Here is a 9782-nt window from a genome sequence, read left to right on the forward strand (position 1 = left end):
TGTTCATATGCGACTGAAGCTAGCGTGTGTGGGCGTGGTCAGTTGGGGGCGGGGCCTGAGCGTGTGTGGGTGTCACCGCTCCCGCAAAACTGTGGGACCTGAGAGTGTGGGTGTGACCAGTGTGACCGGGCTGAGGCCTGAGCCTGTGTAGCTGTGGTGAGACCAGGCAACCGTGAGGGTCCGTATGTGGCTTAGCTGGGTTAGTGTCTTCAACTCTATGCGGCCGCCGCCTTCCCCACTGTATTTTGGACCTCTGATGTGTGTTGCCTATGCCCCGACAGGATGGTGACAGGTGTAGAGGATGGCGCCTGCCCTCCCTCAGACGCCAGGGTATTTGGGTTTTCTGTCCCAGCCTGGTCCCCTGCTGAGTGATCTCGAGTTGAGTGACCTCGCTTTGTCTCTAGGTCTCCGTTTCCTCAGTTGGGCCTTGCCTACCTCATAGGATCATACTGCATTTTGCAAACCATAAAGGCCCACCTTGTAGTTATTTGAGCGTGCTGTTGTGTTGGACATAGATGGGTCCCACACGGGGGTGGATTCGGAAAAGGACAGGCATGAGTCCCGCAAGCTTGTGTGCATGGGGTCCGTTTCGTGTGTGTCTGTGCTGGTTGGGTGTGCCTTTGCGCGGGCTGGGGTGTGAGGTTTGCTCTGAGTGTGAGGGGCCAGGTGTGTGTCTGCAGTTGGCCGGGTCTTCCGCTTTCTCGGTGACAGTTCGCTCCCTTCAGCATTAGCCGCCCCAGCCTCCCTCCGCCCCCACAGACCCCGCCTGCTGGACCCAGGTGACTTACGCTCCTGGTGGGGGCGGGGCGGGGCGGGGCAGGGCGGCTTTGCCATCTTGGGGTGGGGGGCTCTTGCCTGGGGGCTGGATGTTGGGGCCGGGGCGGGACTGAGATGGGGTCCGGGGTGGGGTCTGGATGTAGGTTGGCTGAGCTGGGCGGGGCATGGCTCAAGCATGGCTGGGATAGATGGGGCTGGGCTGGGCGAGGGGAGGGGGGTTGGGCGTGGCAAGGCCGGGGCTGGGCGGATCTGAGTTGGTCCTCGAAGGCCCGGAGCTCCGACCCTCAGACGCCCCCTCTTGAATGCGCTTTTCCCACTCCTCCCTTTCTGAAACGAAGATGCGGCTGGGGGCCTTCCCCTCCAAACAGGGATCCAGGGCCCAGGGGCGAGCACTGAGTCGGATCCCCGGCTCTGGGGCCAGGCCAGGCCTTGGCCCGCTGATAGACCTCGAAGATAGCCAGCATCTTTTCTCCTTGCCTCAGTGTTCTCGGCTCCGGGCCTAGGGAACTGGCAGCCTGGTCTCCAGCATCGGATGGGACTGGGGGCGGGGAGGGGGTGAATGGGTCAGTGATTTGAAGATGGGTCGCGGAGGCCGGGCCTGAGGCGCAGCTGTCCTCACCGCTCCGCAGACAGCGTGGAGGATGAGTTTGAATTGTCCACCGTGTGTCACCGGCCTGAGGGTCTGGAGCAGCTGCAGGAGCAAACCAAATTCACGCGCAAGGAGTTGCAGGTCCTGTACCGGGGCTTCAAGAACGTGAGTGCAAGGCGAGGCCAAACTCAGGGTGGGACAGGAGGACCCAAGCCGGTCCACAGCTTCCCAGAAAGCATGGCTTGGATGCTTGAGGTGCTGAGTGGAAGGGAGGCGAGGCCCTTAGACTGAACTTCTAGCTGGAGGTTCTGGGGCGGGGCCAGAACGGAAGCGGCGCCTGTAGACTGTCAGTTTCGTTCCATGTTATTTATTTGTGCACTGGGAAAGTCGTCTTGCCTCCCATCACATGAGCCACGTGGTGAGTCCTCTGGAGGCTTGAAGATTATCCCCCTCCCTGGGAGTCTTGGGCCATGGAGGGTGGGGGTGGTGAATGGAAGGGGATTTTGTCTCTGCCCTCAGCCTGGTGCCCTCTCTTCTTCCAGGAATGTCCCAGCGGAATTGTCAATGAGGAGAACTTCAAGCAAATTTACTCCCAGTTCTTTCCTCAAGGAGGTGAGGGGACAAGGCGCAAAGGGAAGCAGCTGTCCTTCTCTAGGCTGAGGGAGGGAGGGATTCTGGAGGGGCTGGGAATGCCAAGGTGATGGGGGGTATGGGGAGCTCCGTAGAGGGAGGAAGTCCTCTCCTGTGTGGAAGCCAACTTCTCCACACTCACCCTGCAGACTCCAGCACCTATGCCACTTTTCTCTTCAATGCCTTTGACACCAACCATGATGGCTCGGTCAGTTTTGAGGTGAGCTGGGCAAGGTGGGCCAGGGAAGCCTGTTTCCTGGACTTCAGGGCCAGGATCTCCAGGCCAAACCCAGGGAAGGGGTTGGGTGAAGAGTACCTGAAGACACAGCTCCCTCCTGCCTCCTTCCCAGGACTTTGTGGCTGGTTTGTCCGTGATTCTTCGGGGAACTGTAGATGACAGGCTTAATTGGGCCTTCAACTTGTATGACCTCAACAAGGACGGCTGCATCACCAAGGAGGTGCAGGGCAACTGAAGGGCTGGGGGGCTGTGGTGGTGATGGGGGTGGTGTGCAGAGGGTGATGGGAAGGAAATATGACCCATATATGCCCACAAGCAAGGGATCAAGGGAGGCTGGAGGCTCTGAGGAAGCATCCTCTTCTCTCTTGGCCTAACAGGAAATGCTTGACATCATGAAGTCCATCTATGACATGATGGGCAAGTACACATACCCTGCACTCCGGGAGGAGGCCCCAAGGGAACATGTGGAGAACTTCTTCCAGGTACTTGGGACTGGGTAGGCTGGAGGGCCCTGGAGTGAAGAGAAGGAGGCCAAGAACCAGCAGGAAACTCACCTGACTTCTGTCTGCCTCTCTTGCCATCCCGCCTGTTCTCCCTGCCTGACCACCTTCTTGCAGAAGATGGACAGAAACAAGGATGGTGTGGTGACCATTGAGGAATTCATTGAGTCTTGTCAAAAGGTACAGCTCCATGCCCTCTACATTACCCTGACCTGGACTCAGGCCTGATTTAGTAATGTAGGGAAAAACTTCTTTGGGCAGAATACCACCTCCCCACCTCACCCCCACATTTTAATCCTATTCCTTTGTGGGAGGCTTACCCCTTCCCTACCTCAGGTCTCTCTGGGCATCTCCTTCCTCTGTGCCTTTGAATGTCCCCATCTGTGACTCAGTGTCCCTCTCCCTGTCTCTGATAAGCTCCTTCTCTTTCTGTCTCTTCAATCTGCCTCGCTCACACCATGGCCACAGGATGAGAACATCATGAGGTCCATGCAGCTCTTTGACAATGTCATCTAGCCCCCAGGAGAGGGGGTCAGTGTTTCCTGGGGGGACCATGCTCTAACCCTAGTCTAGGTGGACCTCATCCTTCTCTTCCCAGGTCTATCCTTGTCCTAGGCCTCCCTGGGGGCTGGAGGGATCCAAGCTTGGGGATTCAGTAGTCCAGATCTCTGGAGCTGAAGGGGCCAGAGAGTGGGCAGAGTGCATCTTGGGAGGTGTTCCCAACTCCCACCAGCTCTCACCCGCTTCCTGCCTGACACCCAGTGTTGAGAGTGCCCCTCCTGTACGAATTGAGTGGTTCCCTACCTCCTACCCCATTCTAGAAACACACTAGACAGATGTCTCCTGCTATGGTGCTTCCCCCATCCCTGACTTCATAAACATTTCCCCTAAAACTCCCTTCTCAGAGAGAATGCTCCATTCTTGGCACTGGCTGGCTTCTCAGACCAGCCTTTGAGAGCCCTGTGGGAGGGGGACAAGAATGTATAGGGAGAAATCTTGGGCCTGAGTCAATGGATAGGTCCTAGGAAGTGGCTGGGGTTGAGAATAGAAAGGCCTGGACACAATGTGATTACTCAGGCATACCAGGTTATAGCTCCAAGTTCCACAGGTCTGCTACCACAGGCCATCAAAATATAAGTTTCCAGGCTTTGCAGAAGACCTTGTCTCCTTGGAAATGCCCCAGAAATTTTCCACACCCTCCTCGGTATCCATGGAGAGCCTGGGGCTAGATATCTGGCATATCCCTGGCATTGCTTCCTCTCCTTCCTTCCTGCATGTGTTGGTGGTGGTTGTGGCAGGGGAATGTGGATGGGAGATGTCCTGGCTGATGCCTGCCAAAGTTTCATCCCACCCTCCCTGCTCATCGTCCCTGTTTTGAGGGCTATGACTTGAGTTTTTGTTTCCCATGTTCTCTATAGACTTGGGACCTTCCTGAACTTGGGGCCTATCACTCCCCACAGTGGATGCCTTAGAAGGGAGAGGGAAGGAGGGAGGCAGGCATAGCATCTGAACCCAGTGTGGGGGCATTCACTAGGATCTTCAGTCAACCCGGGCTTTCCCCAGCCCCCCAGATAACCTCCTCAGTTCCCTAGAGTCTCCTCTTGCTCTACTCAATCTACTCAGAGATGCCCCTTAGCACACTCAGAGGGCAGGGACCATAGGACCCAGGTTCCAACCCCATTGTCAGCACCCCAGCCATGCTGCCATCCCTTAGCACACCTGCTCGTCCCATTCAGCTTACCCTCCCAGTCAGCCAGAATCTGAGGGGAGGGTCCCCAGAGAGCCCCCTTCCCCATCAGAAGACTGTTGACTGCTTTGCATTTTGGGCTCTTCTATATATTTTGTAAAATAAGAAATATACCAGATCTAATAAAACACAATGGCTATGCACAGGCTGCTGTCTCTGCCTTTTGTCCCTCCCACCTACAAATACTACACAACCCCTAACTCATGCACCTGCAGCCTTTTAGATCCCCAAGAAAGTGGCTTTCTTTTCCATAGTTGGCCATACCTTGGCAAGAGACTGAGACACAGGCTCTGGAATGGTTGGAAACCCACCCAACCTCAGGCCCCCACATGAATCTCCCTCCCACACAGCCTGAGAGGAGACAAGGAAGGAAGGACAGGACACTGATGTCCCAAAGACTGTGCCAAGCAATCTGTTTTTTAGCTGACATTCTTACAAGTTGAATCACAGATTTCTAATTTACAGACTTTTTAGTTAATCTCAAAGTGCTTTCTTTTGAGGGGGGCTCCCTTTAGTTTTTTTCTTCTTCTTTTTTTTTATTTTTTGAGACGGAGTCTCTCTCTTTCGCCCAGGCTGGAGTGCAGTGGCATGATCTCGGCTTTACTGCAGCCTCCGCTTCCTGGGTTCAAGCAATTCTCCTGCGTCAGCTTCCTGAACAGCTAGGATTACAGGTGTGCGCTGCCATGCCCGGCTTATTTTTGAATTTTTAGTAGAGACAGAGTTTTCGCCATGATGGCCAGGCTGGTCTCGAACTCCTGACCTCATGTGATCTGCCCGCCTGTGCATCCCAAAGTGCTGGTTCCAGGCATGAGCCACCGTGCACAGCCCCTCCCTTTTTGTGTCAACATTCCAACCTTGCCTCCAGTATAGATAAATATTTTTTGTGTCCATACCCCAGCCAGGAATGATGGGGGAATGAGATGGAATGGACCCAGCGCAGGTCACCATGAGGCAGATGGCACAAAGGATGACACGGACTTTGTGTGTTCCCACTCTTTCTTTATTCTGTGTTCTGCTCCTGCAGAGGGACCCACCAATGGTAGGTTCCTCTCCTCCTTTCTCTGGGTCACCATTATGTGGTGACTAAGTTTCACCATCCATAGGGGAGTATCAGGCCTTCTCCTCCCTCATGACAAAGTCAAGGGGAGGGATATGTTGTCCAAGAAGCAAAAACTCACTTTTTGGGTCCATTGTTTTATCATCTGTGTTCCCTGTTTATATCATCAAAGAACCATCTGCTCCTTGGGTCCTTGGGTTTCTTTGAGTCGTCAGCATAAAGATCTGATAAAAGTTGTGGGCCCATTATCCAGAAGAAAAAAAAATGCAAGAATTCCCATGCATTTTTGTATCCCTTTAGCTCATCTAAGGGTCCTAAGTTAAGAACCTGTGATCTAGAGCGAGTGCAGCGGCTCATGCCTGTAATCCCAGCACTTTGGAAGGCTGAGGTGGATAGATCACTTGAGGTCAGGAGTTCAAGACCAATCTGGCCAACATAGTGAAACCCGGTCTCTACTAAAAATACAAAATTAGCTGGGCATGGTGGCGCATGCTTGTAATCCCAGCGGCTTGGGAAGCTGAGGCCAGAGAATCACCTGAAGTGGAAAGCAGAGGTTGCAGTGAGCCGATATGGTACCACTGCACTCCAGCCTGGGCAACAGAGTGAGACTCTGTCTCAAAAAAAAAAAAAAAAAAAAAAAAACATGTGATCTAGTCTAACTCTCCATTTTATAGAAGAAGCAGGCTCAGAGAAGGGAGACTTGCTCAAGGTCACTCAGTGAGTTTGTAGCAGGACTCAGACTAGACTCAATCCCTCAAGTCTGTCAGCCGTGGCCTTTGGGCACAGTAAAGAGTTGTATGTGGGCTGGGTGCAGTGGCTCACACCTGCAATTCCAGCACTTTGGGAGGCTGAGGTGGGCGGATCGCAAGGTCAGGAGATCCAGACCATCCTGGCTAACACGGTGAAACCCTGTCTCTACTAAAAATACAAAAAATTAGCCGGGTGTGGTGGCGGGCGCCTGTAGTCCCAGCTACTTGGGAGGCTGAGGCAGGAGAATGGCATGAACCCGGGAGGCAGAGCTGGCAGTGAGCTAACATTGATCGCGCCACTGTGCTCCAGCCTGGGCAACAGAGCGAGACTCCATCTCAAAAAAAAAAAAAAAAAGAGTTGTATGTGAAGGGTTGGATGCTGTGCATGTTATGCATAATCCAAGCAAAGGATTGTGCAGGCTGTGACAGGCTCTCGTGGTGCCCTCTGCTTTTCCTTTATGGCACTTCTCAGTTTGTAACCATATACTTACTTGGGTAATTATTTACTTGTCTTCTCCTATACACTGTAAGTTCCTGAGGGCTCCCTGAGTGCCTGGACTAGGGTTTTTTTCTTCACCATCTTATTCTTGAGGCCTGGCACATAATAGGCCTTCAGTAAATAGTAGTGGATGAAAGGACATGGTGAATGTGTGTATATAATTTACATTGGTATGGAGACACTTTTTTTTTTTTTTTGAGACTGGGTCTCACAATCTCAGCTCACTGCAACCTCTACCTCCCAGGTTCAGGTGATCCTCCCACCCCAGGCTCCCAAGTAGCTGGGACCACAGGTGCGCACCACCATGCCTGGCTAATTTTTTGCATTTTTGGTAGAGACAGAGTTTCACCACATTGCTCAGGTTGGTCTCGAACTTCTGAGCTCAAGCAGTTTGCCCACCTCTGCCTCCCAAAGTGCTGAGATTACAGGTGTGAGCCACCATGCCTGGCCCAGTTTCCATTTTCGAAGGTAGATTCAAGTTTAGTGGAATTGAAGCAGAGAACTGCTAGTAAGCTGAGAAGTGCCCCAGAGCCCAAGCCTACAGATGAGATCCAGAAAAAAACAGTAGGTTGGCATTCAGATTGTCGCCCAGGCTGGAGTGCAGTAGAGTGATCTCTGCTCACTGCAACCTCCGCCTTCTGGGTTCAAGCGATTCCCCTGCCTCAGCCTCTGAGTAGCTGGGATTACAAGCACATGCTGCCATGCCCGGCTAATTTTTATATTTTTAGTAGAGATGGGGTTTCGCCATATTGGTCAGGCTGGTCTCAAACTCCTGACCTCAGGTGATCCATCCGCCTCAGCTTCCCAAAGTGCTGGGATTACAGGTGTGAGCCACCACACCAGCTTCAGGTTATTTCATCTTGGCCATTGGTTGGGTTCTGAATGTTGTCAGCTGCTCCATCTCAAAATACTCTCCTTTCTTGCCTTCCAGTATTTCCTACTCTCCTGGTTTTCCTCAAACCCTTCTGCCTACTCCTTCTCAACCCCTCCCTTATAGACTCATCCTTCTCAACTTGAATTTTAAATCTTAGGCCCCACAGCTCAGACCTAAGCCTCTTTTTCAAACCACCCCTAATCCCGTGGCTTTAAACACCATCGATATGCAGAGGCTCCTAAGTTTATATCCCCAGAACTCTCTCTTCTGAAATCCAAAACCTATCTATCCAATTGCCTTTTTTTTTTTTTTTTTTTTCCTGTCATCCAGGCTGGAGTACAGTGGTGCAATCATAGTTCACTGCAGCCTCAAACTCCTGGGCTCCAGTGATCCTCCCACCTCAGCCTCCAGAGTAACTAGGACTACAAGTGTGTGCCACCCACACCCCACTAATGTTTTAATTTTTTGTAGAGATGGGGTCTTACTATGTTGCCTAGGCTGCTCTTTAACTCCTGGGCTCAAGTGATCCTCCTCTAGTCTCAGCTTCCCAAAGTGCTGAGATTATAGCACTTTGAGCTGCCGTGCCTAGTCCAATTGCCTATTTGATATATTAATGTGGATCTGTAATGGTTAAACTTAACATGTTCAAAATGGAGCTTAGATTCATGCCTTTCCAGTCTTTCCCATCTCAGTAAATGATACCAACATCCATCTAGTTGCTCAGGTCAAAATTTAGAAGTCTTCATTTCTTCCTCTCCTTCATTCTCCCTCCACCCCCATTTAATCAATCACCAATTCTACCACCAAAGGTACACCACCTCTCTCTGTCTCTGATGCTGTTTCCTAGCCCAAGCCACTATCACTACTCACCTAAATTACTCCTTCCTATTTGTCCATCTGAAGTAGCTCCTTGATGCAGTGGTAGGTTTCTTCCCTCCATAGCCCTTACCACAAACTGTGAGTTCCTATGTGTGTACTGAATTTGTTACTGTCTGGTTCTCCAAACAGAGTGTAAAATCTGTGAGGGCAGGGTCCTCTCTCATTCATTCCACAAATATTCATCATAGGTCTACTAAGCACCGTTTACTGTTGTAGGTGTTGGGGGTGGGTGGGGAGAGGTGTGGTATGGTGAGAAAGTGTATAGCAGTTATGTGGTAAGAACTACTCTTCAAATTTGAGGGACACAGAAATGGGGCCAACCTTCCCTATGAGACTGGACTGTGGAAAGCAGGAGAAATCGTGGCTACTGACTTGTTGGCGGTCGCCATGGGATGAGATGTAACGCAGAGAGGAAAATGTCATGAGACTAAGGACATCAGCCAGAATGACAGCCCCCAAATCTCCTGTCAACCTATCAGGAAGAAGCTGAGGCAAAATGAATATAAGCAGAGAATGTATTTGGGCCAAGCTTGAGAAAACAATGTAGGAGCATAGATTCAAGTTGCCCTAAATAGACACTCTGATTAGTAGCAGTTACAAGTGGATTTTTATAGGAAAAGAAGAGGCAGTTCCTGAGTTATTTACCAAGAATTTACATTAAAATAACATAAGCTATTGATTGACTATATATTGTTAAACTATAGAGTATGTGTTAGAGTGTCCAGTACAACATTATTAGGTTAATTTATAGCTACCTGTGGCAACAGCAAACAATGTCGAGATGATTACCTAGCTCAAAAGAGGGAGGCGTAGGATGTGATCCTGTCATTTTATTCCTTTTTTGAGACCGAGTCTCACTCTGTTGCCCTGGCTGGAGGGCAGTGGCGCAGTGGCACAATCTTGACTCACTGCAACCTCTGCCTCCCAGGTTCAAGTGATTGTACTGCCTCAGCCTCCCAAATCGTTGGGATTACAGGCACGCACCACTACGCCCAGCTATTGTTTGTAGTTTTAGTAGAGACGAGGTTTCAACATGATGGCCAGGCTATTCTTGAACTCCTGACTTTCTGCCTGCCTTGGCCTCCCAAAGTGCTGGGATTACAGGCGTGAGCCACTGAGCCTGGCTGATTCTGTCATTGTAATGCCTTGCTGGGCTTATTTATTTTTAATTTTTAAAGATTTATTTATAGGGCAGGCGCGGTGGCTCAAGCCTGTAATCCCAGCACTTTGGGAGGCCGAGACG

At 51.3% G+C, this 9782-nt stretch overlaps 1 protein-coding gene and 1 long non-coding RNA gene across 10 annotated transcripts in view; one reads left to right on the plus strand and one right to left on the minus strand.

Annotated features, from left to right (window-relative positions):
• Window positions 1-4624, plus strand: part of KCNIP2 (Kv channel interacting protein 2) — a 19869-nt gene extending 15245 nt beyond the window's left edge. For 3 of the 9 annotated variants that reach the window (XM_011935502.1, XM_011935499.1, XM_011935501.1), the window contains 7 exons: window positions 1407-1531; window positions 1909-1978; window positions 2146-2216; window positions 2347-2454; window positions 2612-2716; window positions 2852-2914; window positions 3203-4624. In XM_011935502.1, the coding sequence (XP_011790892.1) occupies window positions 1407-1531; window positions 1909-1978; window positions 2146-2216; window positions 2347-2454; window positions 2612-2716; window positions 2852-2914; window positions 3203-3250 (590 nt within the window). In that variant the 3' untranslated portion in view covers window positions 3251-4624. Of the gene's footprint in view, window positions 1-680; window positions 780-1406; window positions 1532-1908; window positions 1979-2145; window positions 2217-2346; window positions 2455-2611; window positions 2717-2851; window positions 2963-3202 lie in introns of those variants that run through there. The other 6 variants (XM_011935497.1, XM_011935498.1, XM_011935503.1 and 3 more) reach the window with 6 other exon arrangements.
• Window positions 1718-9782, minus strand: part of LOC105507117 — a 10141-nt gene continuing 2076 nt past the window's right edge. Inside the window, exons 2-3 of the long non-coding RNA XR_001001042.1 lie at window positions 2666-2745; window positions 1718-2424 (exon numbers count right to left, since the gene is read on the minus strand). This is a non-coding gene — a long non-coding RNA (uncharacterized LOC105507117). The remainder of the gene's footprint in view (window positions 2425-2665; window positions 2746-9782) is intronic.

The sequence above is a fragment of the Colobus angolensis genome, unplaced genomic scaffold, assembly GCF_000951035.1.
Source record: "Colobus angolensis palliatus isolate OR3802 unplaced genomic scaffold, Cang.pa_1.0 Scaffold144, whole genome shotgun sequence".
Taxonomy (NCBI): domain Eukaryota; kingdom Metazoa; phylum Chordata; class Mammalia; order Primates; family Cercopithecidae; genus Colobus; species Colobus angolensis.